The sequence below is a fragment of the Macaca mulatta genome, chromosome 15 (genome assembly GCF_049350105.2).
Source record: "Macaca mulatta isolate MMU2019108-1 chromosome 15, T2T-MMU8v2.0, whole genome shotgun sequence".
Classification (NCBI taxonomy): domain Eukaryota; kingdom Metazoa; phylum Chordata; class Mammalia; order Primates; family Cercopithecidae; genus Macaca; species Macaca mulatta.
The window spans coordinates 40,564,391-40,576,635 of record NC_133420.1 but is presented as its reverse complement, the minus strand read 5'-3'; the positions used below and the strand labels follow the sequence as shown (position 1 = coordinate 40,576,635).

Here is a 12,245-nt window from a genome sequence, read left to right as displayed (position 1 = left end):
AATGCCACAGAATTGTACGCATACAAATGGTCAAGGTAATACATTTTATGTTATGTTATGTTATGTCATGTCATGTTATGTTATGTGATTTTACCATAACAAGGAAAATGGGGGGAAAAAAAAGAAAGAAAGTAAAACTTAGTAGTTTACGTGACTTGACCAATGCCTCGAGGCCATGAGTCACCCAGCTGAGATCTGAACTTCAGTATATTCAATTCTGAAGTCCCAGACTTTTCCCAATCTTCTTGTACTTTTCAGTGTTTCACTGGAGCTTTATTTTCAGTTTTATATGTGAGTTTCTTCACAAGAAGAGGTGGACCAAATTGCATCCTTGCAAAAACTTATATATTGAGGTCCTAAACCCCCTGCCTCAGATTATGACCATATATGGAGAGAAAGCCTTGAAAGAGGTATGTAAGGTAGAATGAGGTCATTATGGTGGGCCCTCATCCAACATAACTGGTGTCCTTATAAGAAGGGGAGATTAGAATTTAGACACAGTTGCTGACATCTTGAGTTCAGACTGGAAGCCTCTAGAATTGTGAGAAAATAAATCTCTGTGGTTTAAGCCACCCAGTCTGTAGTAATTCATTATGGCAGCCCCAGCAAACTAATACAAATAGTGTTTCCACAGCTGAAACAAACTGGAAAATCACCATCATCCTAGAGAGTTGCAAGGGCTATTTTAACAGCATCTGATGGTTTTCCTAAATTCGCCAAGCCCAGACAGAGGTCAGATGACTTCCTGGGATAAAAGCCAACTAGCTTCCTCTTGCTGTTTCTTTAGCCACTGGTCTGCAGGCGTTTTCTTCTTCTCCTTCTAACTTCCTCTCCTGTGACAAAAGAGATAACTATTAGACAAACAAAAGTCCAGAATGCTAAGGTTGCAACTTTCACTTCCTCTCACCCTGTAGCCCAGAACTGCTTTGAATGTACCAATTGCTGTGGGGCACCGGCTTGAGGAAGAGAAGACACCAGTGCCTCAGAAACTGCCCGGTGAAACGGTGAAACGGTGAGCGAGCCACGCGTTCACAGGGCCACTGTCGCTCACAGAAGCAGTGAGGATGATGCCAGGATGACGTCTGCCTTGCGCCTGGCTGGGACTCTGATCCCAGCCATGGCCTTCCTCTCCTGCGTGAGACCAGAAAGCTGGGAGCCCTGCGTGGAGGTATGTGGCTGGAGTCAGCGCCTCTGAACTCTCCCTCACTTCTGCCCAGAGCTTCTCACTGTGTGCCCTGGTTTATTTTTGCAAAAAAAGAGTTAAATTACCTTAAAGACTCAAGAAGCCACAGAGATCAAGTAATTCATTGTTAAAGGGCACTAAAGGCAGCCAATGGGGGTTTGTTCCATTTGGAGATTTTGAGTGCTAACAGGTTTGTTCCATTTGGAGATTTTGAGTGCATTAGGTTACGTAGATCTGCGTAAGGTCCCTGCTCTGCTACCTTGTGGCTGCGTGAAAAAATTATCAAACCTGTCTGAGACTAGCTTTCGCATCTATAAGAGAATTATAATACCTTCTTCACCAGAGAATAAACAGACTGCTTCAGTGTCATTTCTTCCCACCGGTGGTCTTTACACTCAGCTTCAAGCAGTCCCCCTGCTCCTGTTAATCTCAGGAAGAAGATGGCTTTTGTGTGTGTGTCTCTACAGAAAGAACTTTCTAAGTGGGTGTCAGATTTCTGTATGCAGTCATATAGTTTAGTCCAGAGGATGAAAAAAATAAGAGAATGAAAAAGGAAAGGAGAGAGAGAGAAGAAAAAAGCAAGAGGGAAATATGTATAATATCAGCTATTGCAACAGTTTGTTTCTTGGTGAAATACCAATCAGCTGGTTGATAATCTTATTCATGATGGATCTTTTTTGTTTTTCCCCTGCACAGACTTCACAGTTGCTTTAGAAACCCATAGTAGAGCCGAACAGCTAAGAAAATGATTTACAGTGAGGCAGGGTCAGAAACTCAAGAGAGGCAAAGCCAGCTGCAGTCCTGAAGTTGAGGATAGGGGAGAAAATCAAGTAATATTTAGCAAAGACCAATTCATTATCTCAAAGCCATCCCTTCCCTCAATTCCCCGCCCATAGTCCTCCTCCTTGTCTTCTTCTCTGTATCCCTCTGCTGTTAGGTTAGTGGAGATAGATTTTCTAATTAGGCTCACTGCGAGATAAAACCACAGCCAACCTTGACTTCTTCTTTTCCCCATGTACGATTTCCTGTAAGTCCCTGAAGCCTGTCCATACCTGCCCATCCCCTTCTTGCCACTGTACGGCAGGCCCTCATTTCCCCTGGCGTTGACTCTTACACAGTGACTGCTTTCCTGATTCCAGTCTTCTTCCTTTAATTCATTCTGCACGTTCTTGTTTGTTATGTATTTGCATTTGTTGTTATTATTTTTCCTTAAGCTTTGATCTAACAAAATATCTCCTTAAAAACTTTTGATAACTCTCCATTGCCATTAGGACAGGTTTCTACCACAAGGCCTTTGCACTGGCTATTTCTTCTACCTAGAATGCTAGATCAGTGCTATCCAATGGCAATATTATGTGAACCACATATGTACTTTTAAAGTTTTTAGTAGCCTCATTAAAAAAAGAAACAAGTGAATTTAATATTTTTATTTAACTTAGCATATTTAAAATAATGTTTAAAATTTTAATATATATTTACCTATTACTGATATTTTACATTCCTTGTTTGGTACTAAATCTGGAATTTAGTATATATTTTACATTTACCATGCATCTCAATTTAGACTATTCACGTTTCTTGTGTTTAATAACTGTGTATGGCAAGTGACTACCGTATTGGTCAGTGCAGCCCTGGTCATTTTCATGGTTTAATCACTCCATTCAGATTTCTGCTTACATGTCCCCTCCTCAGGGCAGTCTTCCTTGATTGCCCCATGTAGAGCTCTCCAGCCTCACTTATTTGCCTCAAATTCCCTTTTATTGCTTTATTTTTTTTTTCCGGAGCACAACATTTTATATTTTTTTTTTTTTGTTTATTTTCTCTCTCTTCCTTTGTAACGGAATTGGCAAGGACCACTATATTTCCAGTGGTCAGCACACAGTAGCCACTAAATTTATATGTGATAAATGATTGAAATAATTGCTGCAGGACAAAGTCTGAGGCCCTCCTGATCTGGTTTGCCCTCTTACTTAGGTTTCACCACTCCTACCACTCACCAGCTAATCTAAGTTTGTTTTCCACTCTTTCCATGCTCATGTTGTCCTCTCCTTACGACATGTTTTTTCTTCCCCTTTCCACATATCTAAACCTTACTCATCTTCCGAGACCCACTTTAAAATCTTCCTTTTCTGGGAAGCCTTTCCTGAATACGGACTCGATCTCTGCTTTCTCTGAACCACAGGACAAATTTTCTAAGCCTATTTTACGGCCCCTTGAGACAGTATTAGCTTTGCTCCCATCTAAACTCTTACTCTAGACTGTGAGTCCATTGAAGTCTGGAGCCACATCGTATTTTTCTTTGTAATGCCCACAGCGCTTGGCAGAAAATGTCTACAATGTGGACTTAAGTAAACCTTCATTTAATCAGTTATTCAATCAGTTATTGATTCAGCAAATATTTATTGAGCATCAACCATTTGCCAGACACCATTCTGAGTGCCGGAGACAAAGCAGTGGGCAAACCCACTGAAACTTGCAATGGAGTACAGGAGATGAACAATCCGATGGCAACAATCACATAGACAACATAATGTTAGATGGTGGTGCATCCTGTGAAAGGGAATAAAAGAGGGCAAAGAAAGAGTGCCTGGCTCTGTTTCTATTAGGCAGTACTGTCTTTGAGGCTCCATGGCTTGTAACATTTAAGCAGACATACAAATGAAGATCTGAGTGTTTGAACTCTGACTTTGCGCATATTACTTCATCTCTTTGAATTTCCATTTTCCTCATCTTTAAAATGCTTATTTGAAGATTAAGTGAAAGTATACAACAAACAAGAGCTATGCTGGCATATGGTAAGGGATTAATAATAGATAATAATAATTAATGTTAACATCTATTGATCACTTATACTGCAGTGGGCTTTTAAATAAGCTCTTTAAACACTGTATCTCATTTAATCCTTCAAACAGATTCTACTGGTTTCAAACAACAGAAAACTACAATTAGCTGGCTTCTGCAAGGAATTTTGTCAGAGAAAATGAGAGCGTTCAGAAATTAGATGGGAGCGTTAGAGAATTAGGCTTACAAAAAATGTGGGAAAGTAGGCTAGAAAGCAGCGTAAGAACGAAGACAGCATAAAGCACTTGACCTTATTTACTAGGTTCCACCATGAGAATCCATGCACTCTAAAGATTTCCCCCTATTTCTACAACAGGGGTCAATGAGCCAAGAAAAATAATGCAGCTGTCAAAATCCGGGCCATGACTAACGAAGGTCTGGACATCTTGACTGCCAGACAGTCTCCCCGATGATGTGGGGTATTTAGAATGATACTGGATATTTTATTTAGTTTTTGTATTTCCAACTTTTATTTTAAGTTCAGTGGTACATGTGCAGAACATTCAGGTTTGTTACATAGGTAAATGTGTGCCATGGTGATTTGCTGCATAGATCATGAAAATATGGAACGTGTCATGGATTTGTGTGTGATCCTTGTGTAGGGGCCATGCTAATCTTTTTTGTATGCTTCCAATTTTAGTATGTGTGCTACTGCAGCAAGCACAATATTGGATATTTTAATACCTACATTTTACATCTGATAAAATGAGGCTCACTGAGGTTTTTCTTTTGTTTGTTTTGTTTTGTTTTAAAAGACTTTGCCCTAAACCACATGGAATTGCTGGCATGAAACCCAGAGCTTTCAGACTCCGGAGCCTCAGCCCTTCACCCCTTGATTCCATTGCTTCTTGCTAAATGCTGCCATTTTATCACAGAGGTTAGAATGCTGAGCACATAGTATTTGCTCTTTACTTTCTAATCTAGATTAAGATATTTTATAAGTATGAATTGAGCGGATGGATGGATGGATAGATGGATGGAAGAATGGACAGATGGATGAAAAAAGGTCGACTGAATTTTGTGCTTGCACAAAAAGAGCCTCCCCGCCCCCGCACCATCTCTGGTCTAGGAGAGGGGAGTTGGGAGACTATGCAATAAAGACACTTCATTTTGTGTGTAATCATTGCAGGTGGTTCCTAACATTACTTATCAATGCATGGAGCTGAAGTTCTACAAAATCCCCGACAACATCCCCTTCTCAACCAAGAACCTGGACCTGAGCTTTAATCCCCTGAGGCATTTAGGCAGCTATAGCTTCCTCCGTTTTCCAGAACTGCAGGTGCTGGATTTATCCAGGTAATGAATGCACTTTTACATACTGCACAAGGTGAGATGTTCATTGTCCTATCATTTCATCATTGGAGTGGAATGCTTGCTTGGTGGAGTCTCATCTGCATTCACTTATTCATTCATACAACAGATGTCTTATTAACTATATAACCTTGACCATGCTACCTCTATTCTTCAGGTCTCAATTTTCTCATCTGTGAAATAGGCAGTTGGCTAAGACAGCTTCTAAGGGAAATTCTAATTTTTAGGTTTTCTTTTAAGACAGGAGAGAAAATTAGCTTAAATTCTTTCATAAGTGGCTATTTATTGACTACTTACTATATGTTATACACTCTGCAAGAAGACAGGCATATATTGATATATAACACACAGCCCCTGTTGTTAAGGAGGCATATCTTCTTGAAAGAGTTAATACCTTAAAGTCCTGGGTATGGTCCTGGGTACATAGCATATTTTCAACACAATTTAATTACGATTTTTTGGATCTTGAAGCTGATATAAATATAGCAATATATAACAATAGGTGATAAACTATATCTAAACTAAAGGTAACAAATTGTATTTTTCAAAAGAGGGACTTCTCTGTGGCGGGTAGTCAAGAAAGATTTCATAAACTGCATAAGATTCAAACAATGTCTAGAATATTAAAAGTAGGGTAGAGGATAGGGAATTAGGAAAAGACAAGTAATCCAAGGAGAAAGATGTCAAGATTAAAGGAAAACATCTGCTGTGGGCAGGGAATAGTGGCTAAGATTTTCTTTTCTGATGCAGGGAAGTATATCGTTTGTTGTGGCAGGTGAAACTGTCATCATGATATTTTAAGGGAACAAAATTCTAAAAGGGTTTTCATCATCGGGGCCTTATTTGCAAATCGAACTAGATAATGGAAATGTTCTCTGCAGTGGTTTGTAAAACATTTCAAAATATTTTACTTATTTTTTATTATAGAAATTATTGATAAAGACTAAGGTCACAATATGAAAATCCTTTTTAGAGCAGACATTTCTGTAGAAGAGTGAACATACGACCTATTATACCCTAACTTGGATAAAGGTAGGGTAAAACAAAGCGGTAATGGAACAATTCAAAGGCAGTGGTATAGTGCATAGAGCCCTGTTGGGGTCAGAAGACTGGAGCCAAGTTTACCCCCAACGTTTATAACCATGTAACCTTAGGCATATTACTTCATCTCCCTTAGTCTTAGTTTTCATGTCTGATCAATGGAAATGATGCAACTTATCCTGCTGGATTAAATGTGATAATAAATATTAATATGCTGTATATATTTAAATTTTTATAAAGTATATTTTGTAAGCATAAAGTATTTTTCTTACAGAATTTCATTCATTTTTTAAAATAATTTCAACTTTTATTTTTATTCAGGGGTTTACATGGTTATATTGTGTGATACTGAGGTGTAGGGTAGAGTTGATACCATTGCTCAGGTACTGAGCATAGTACCCAGTAGTTAGTTTTTCAACCCTTGCTGCTTTCTCTCTATCCCCTCTCTGGTAATCCTCAGGGTCTATTTTTGTCATCTTTATGTCCATGTGTACCCCATGTTTAGCTCCTACTTATAAAGTGAGAACCCATGGTATTTGGCCTTCTGTTCCTTTGTTTATTTGCTTAGGATAATGGCTATCAGCTGAATCTATGCCATTATGTTCTAAATTTCAGTTTGCTGCATGAAAATTTTGTCACATACTCTATTAAGGTAGACCACCTCTCCCCCCCTCCCCCGCTTTTTTTTCAAACAAGTAGTTTTTCACCAAACAATGTCTGTTATGTAATTCATCTTCAATCCACTAGATACCCAAGAAACTTGCCCCAGAAACCTTAAATCTGTGCTTATAGAGAGGCTAGCTTCCCTTCTAGCTAGCCCATAGGAGATTCTGAATTAGGGCAAGCACAAATAATAGCACAATAGACATCCTTTGCCTTTTCATACAGTGTTCACATACAATAACTCAACTAGTCTTGTAAGAATGCTTTGTGATAGACCAGGCAGCCTTCTTCCCCCATAGAAATCTATAATATATATGTATGTTTCTTTTTATAGATGAAGAAACTGAAGCTTGAATAATTTAAGTGACTTATATACATTATCATTGCTTGTTAGCCACAGACCAAAGATTTAAGTTCACATCTCCAGAATCCAACTTAATTGTTCTCTTTGTCTTAATACTCTACTTCTCTAAAGTGACTATCACCAATGTAATGATATAGAGATACAGCAAGACCCTTTAATTCTTGCCTGATGTATACAGCAATGCAGAGATAGAATGATGGGCTGTAAAAATCATATAATTGAAAGAGAGAACTTCAAAAATAATCAAGTTCAGCTGTTTGATTTATAAATGTGATAACTAAAACCTAGAGAGGAAAAGAGGTATTCAAGATCACCCAGTAGGAGAGCACTGCAGAAGCACCAAACCCAAGCTCTTTTGTCCACTCTTCCAGTGTTCTTTCTAGTATACTGCTTATCCTTTATCTAGTTACCAATAAATAACAAAAGCTTGGACCACAATGCTTTTATTATCTAGGAAACTCCTGAAGAAGCTAAAATGGGTGGGGAATATTATAAATGTAATTCAGACTGGATTAAGAAAGAACTTATTTGTACGTTGTAATTGACAAGCACCTGCAATGATAAAGGAATTTATCATTTATCGTGATGGCTTGCTGTTTGCTGGCTGCATCAAAGCCCTATCTCTAGGACATGTCCCTGAACATTGTATGTAGGATGGCTTTCATTTCTCTTGGGATAAAATTCAAAACCCTTCATCTGGGTGGTAAACCTCTGCCTAATTGGAAATCTTCTTTCTCCACAACTCCATATTGTACACTCCAATTTCATCTCTGTACTCCAACCATGGAAGCTATTTGTCATGATTAGTCTGTGTGTCATTTTTCGCTGTCAACCTTGGGGCTTTTGTGTTTGCTGTTCACTTCACCTCCTTTTATCGTTAACTTCTACTCATCTTTCAATTTTCAGCTTAAGTGTTCTCAGAGAAGCCTACTTTGATTCTCTTCGTCCACAACAGTTCTCTGGATGTGAACTCTTATAGCACATGATTTTCACTTTTTTTCACAAAACTCGCTGCTATCACAGGTTACAAACATTTACCTCTGATAACAACAACTTTCAAGTATCGAGCTATCATGTATGCACTTTTCATAAACATTAAGAGTATCCATGACACTTATGTGTAATTTTTCGTATCTCTGAAATTGATATTTACTAGTCATTTATCTTGGCTAACAACTAACAACTATCCATATTATCTGTACCAATCAGATGTATAATTACAATTTTGTGTGACAGAAAATGGCTAAACTTGATCCAAGGCTATTACATGCTTTATCAACTGCACAATCTTTATATATGTCAATTATTGACGTTTAACTGATTTCCTTCTTATGGATTTTCTCCTCTGTTTATCATGTATGCCTAACATGACAAAAAAGAGCCTATCATTGCAGCCAGTATGACAATACTCAATCTGTGGGGCTCCTTATTTGCTCATGCCATCATCATCTGTCCTGCTTGATGTCTTTGACCCATCACATCCCGTATGAAGAACTGGATGACTAGGATTAATATTCTACTTTAGGTTCTTATTCAGCAGAAATGTTATATAATCAATGTATTTTTATTCCTGTAGGTGTGAAATCCAGACAATTGAAGATGGGGCATATCAGAGCCTAAGCCACCTCTCCACTTTAATATTGACAGGAAACCCCATCCAGAGTTTAGCCCTGGGAGCCTTTTCTGGACTATCAAGTTTACAGAAGCTGGTGGCTGTGGAGACAAATCTAGCATCTCTAGAGAACTTCCCCATTGGACATCTCAAAACTTTGAAAGAACTTAATGTGGCTCACAATCTTATCCAGTCTTTCAAATTACCTGAGTATTTTTCTAATCTGACCAATCTAGAGCACTTGGACCTTTCCAGTAACAAGATTCAAAATATTTATTGCAAAGACTTGCAGGTTCTACATCAAATGCCCCTATCCAATCTCTCTTTAGACCTGTCCCTGAACCCTATAAACTTTATCCAACCAGGTGCATTTAAAGAAATTAGGCTTCATAAGCTGACTTTGAGAAGTAATTTTGATGATTTAAATGTAATGAAAACTTGTATTCAAGGTCTGGCTGGTTTAGAAGTCCATCGTTTGGTTCTGGGAGAATTTAGAAATGAAAGAAACTTGGAAGAGTTTGACAAATCTTCTCTGGAGGGATTGTGCAATTTGACCATTGAAGAATTCCGATTAACATACTTAGACTACTACCTCGATAATATTATTGACTTATTTAATTGTTTGGCAAATGTTTCTTCATTTTCCCTGGTGAGTGTGAGTATTAAAAGGGTAGAAGACTTTTCTTATAATTTCAGATGGCAACATTTAGAATTAGTTAACTGTAAATTTGAACAGTTTCCCACATTGGAACTCGAATCTCTCAAAAGGCTTACTTTCACTGCCAACAAAGGTGGGAATGCTTTTTCAGAAGTTGATCTACCAAGCCTTGAGTTTCTAGATCTCAGTAGAAATGGCTTGAGTTTCAAAGGTTGCTGTTCTCAAAGTGATTTTGGGACAACCAGCCTAAAGTATTTAGATCTGAGCTTCAATGATGTTATTACCATGAGTTCAAACTTCTTGGGCTTAGAAAAACTAGAACATCTGGATTTCCAGCATTCCAATTTGAAACAGATGAGTCAATTTTCAGTATTCCTATCACTCAGAAACCTCATTTACCTTGACATTTCTCATACTCACACCAGAGTTGCTTTCAATGGCATCTTCGATGGCTTGCTCAGTCTCAAAGTCTTAAAAATGGCTGGCAATTCTTTCCAGGAAAACTTCCTTCCAGATATCTTCACAGATCTGAAAAACTTGACCTTCCTGGACCTCTCTCAGTGTCAATTGGAGCAGTTGTCTCCAACAGCATTTGACACACTCAACAAGCTTCAGGTACTAAATATGAGCCACAACAACTTCTTTTCATTGGATACGTTTCCTTATAAGTGTCTGCCCTCCCTCCAGGTTCTCGATTACAGTCTCAATCACATAATGACTTCCAACAACCAGGAACTACAGCATTTTCCAAGTAGTCTAGCTTTCTTAAATCTTACTCAGAATGACTTTGCTTGTACTTGTGAACACCAGAGTTTCCTGCAGTGGATCAAGGACCAGAGGCAGCTCTTGGTGGAAGCTGAACGAATGGAATGTGCAACACCTTCAGATAAACAGGGCATGCCGGTGCTGAGTTTGAATATTACCTGTCAGATGAATAAGACCATCATTGGTGTGTCTGTGTTCAGTGTGCTTGTGGTATCTGTTGTAGCAGTTCTGGTCTATAAGTTCTATTTTCACCTGATGCTTCTTGCTGGCTGCATAAAGTATGGTAGAGGTGAAAACATCTATGATGCCTTTGTTATCTACTCAAGCCAGGATGAGGACTGGGTAAGGAATGAACTAGTAAAGAATTTAGAAGAAGGGGTGCCTCCCTTTCAGCTCTGCCTTCACTACAGAGACTTTATTCCCGGTGTGGCCATTGCTGCAAACATCATCCATGAAGGTTTCCATAAAAGCCGAAAGGTGATTGTTGTGGTGTCCCAGCACTTCATCCAGAGCCGCTGGTGTATCTTTGAATATGAGATTGCTCAGACCTGGCAGTTTCTGAGCAGTCGTGCAGGCATAATCTTCATTGTCCTGCAGAAGGTGGAGAAGACCCTGCTCAGGCAGCAGGTGGAGCTGTACCGCCTTCTCAGCAGGAACACTTACCTGGAGTGGGAGGACAGTGTCCTGGGGCAGCACATCTTCTGGAGACGACTCAGAAAAGCCCTGTTGGATGGCAGATCGTGGAATCCAGAAGAACAGTAGGTACAGGATGCAATTAGCGAGAAGCAACAACTATCTGAAGAGGAAAAATAAAAAACTCCTGAGGCATTTCTTGCCCAGCTGGGCCCAACACTCGTTCAGTTAATAAGTATTAAATGCTGCCACATGCCAGGCCTTATGCTAAGGGCAAGTCATTCCATGGTGCACAAGATATGCGGGATTGCTAATCTCAAGGAGCTTCCAGTGCAGAGGGAATACATGCTAGATTAAAATACAGAGCCTTCCAGGTGGGCGTTTCAACCAACTCAGCCAAGGAACCTATGACAGAGAAAGTCATTTCAACTCTTACCTCATCACGTTGAATAAAGACAGAGAAAGCAGAAAGAGACATTGTTCTTCTCCTGAGTCTTTTGAATGGAAATTATATTATGTATTATGTTATAGCCATCATAAAACCATTTTGGTAGTTTTGACTGAACTGAGTGTTCACTTTTTCCTTTTTGATTGAATACAATTTAAATTCTACTTGATGACTTCAGTGGGCTCCTGATGCAAGATGCCCCTTCAATTTTAAGCCAGTCTCCTTACAGAGGTTAAGGTCTAGTGGCTAATTCCTAAGGAAACCTGATTAACACATGCCCACAACCATCCTGGTCATTCTTGAGCATGTTCTATTTTTTCACTAATCACCCCTGATATATTTTTATTTGTATATATCAAGTTTTCATTTTTTTATGTCTTGCCTATAAGCCAATATCATAAATAAGGTTGTTCGAGACCTGCTTCAAATATCCACATTTATTTAACCACTATTTTTCAAGGAAGTATGTAAAGTACCTTCTGTCACTTTGTCACTCGATGTCATTGCAAAGTTATTGCCTACTAAGTTATGACTGTCTGAAAGCAGCATTGAAATAATTTGTTTAAAGGGGGCACTTTTTTTAACAGGGGAAGAAATTTTCTGCTTCCTGTTCTTATCATGGACAATTTGGGTTAGAGGCAGGAAGGTAGTGGGATGACCTCAGGAGGTCACTTTTTCTTGATTCCAGAAACATGGACTGATAAACCTGGGGTGACCTCATGAAAT

At 38.9% G+C, this 12,245-nt stretch overlaps 1 protein-coding gene and 1 non-coding gene across 4 annotated transcripts; one reads left to right on the top strand and one right to left on the bottom strand.

Annotated features, from left to right (window-relative positions):
* The first annotated feature begins 937 nt into the window (after nucleotides 1–937).
* TLR4 (toll like receptor 4) lies at nucleotides 938–11,636 on the top strand. Of its 3 annotated transcripts, none has more exons than XM_077964983.1 (3): nucleotides 938–1,168; nucleotides 5,154–5,351; nucleotides 8,980–11,636. In XM_077964983.1, the coding sequence occupies exon 3, from the start codon at nucleotides 9,320–9,322 to the stop codon at nucleotides 11,198–11,200; it is 1,881 nt and encodes a 626-aa protein (XP_077821109.1). In that variant the 5' UTR covers nucleotides 938–1,168; nucleotides 5,154–5,351; nucleotides 8,980–9,319; the 3' UTR covers nucleotides 11,201–11,636. The 3 variants fall into 3 exon arrangements, with proteins under 3 accessions (XP_077821109.1, NP_001032169.1, XP_014972446.3); NM_001037092.1 differs by having other exon boundaries at nucleotides 1,076–1,168; nucleotides 5,154–5,320; nucleotides 8,980–11,200; XM_015116960.3 differs by lacking the exon at nucleotides 938–1,168 and adding an exon at nucleotides 4,780–4,901 and having other exon boundaries at nucleotides 5,154–5,320.
* Nucleotides 4,582–4,688, bottom strand: LOC114672972 (U6 spliceosomal RNA). Its single transcript, XR_003723485.2, has one exon. It is a non-coding gene; the product is annotated as a U6 spliceosomal RNA (small nuclear RNA).
* Nucleotides 11,637–12,245: the final 609 nt, after the last annotated feature.

Coding starts and splice junctions, on each gene's coding strand:
- TLR4 (NM_001037092.1), top strand. CDS start 1,076: ATGACGTCTGCCTTGCGCCTGGCTGGGACTCTGATCCCAGCCATGGCC. Junction 1,169..5,153: donor GCTGGGAGCCCTGCGTGGAG/GTATGTGGCTGG, acceptor TAATCATTGCAG/GTGGTTCCTAACATTACTTA. Junction 5,321..8,979: donor CAGGTGCTGGATTTATCCAG/GTAATGAATGCA, acceptor TTATTCCTGTAG/GTGTGAAATCCAGACAATTG.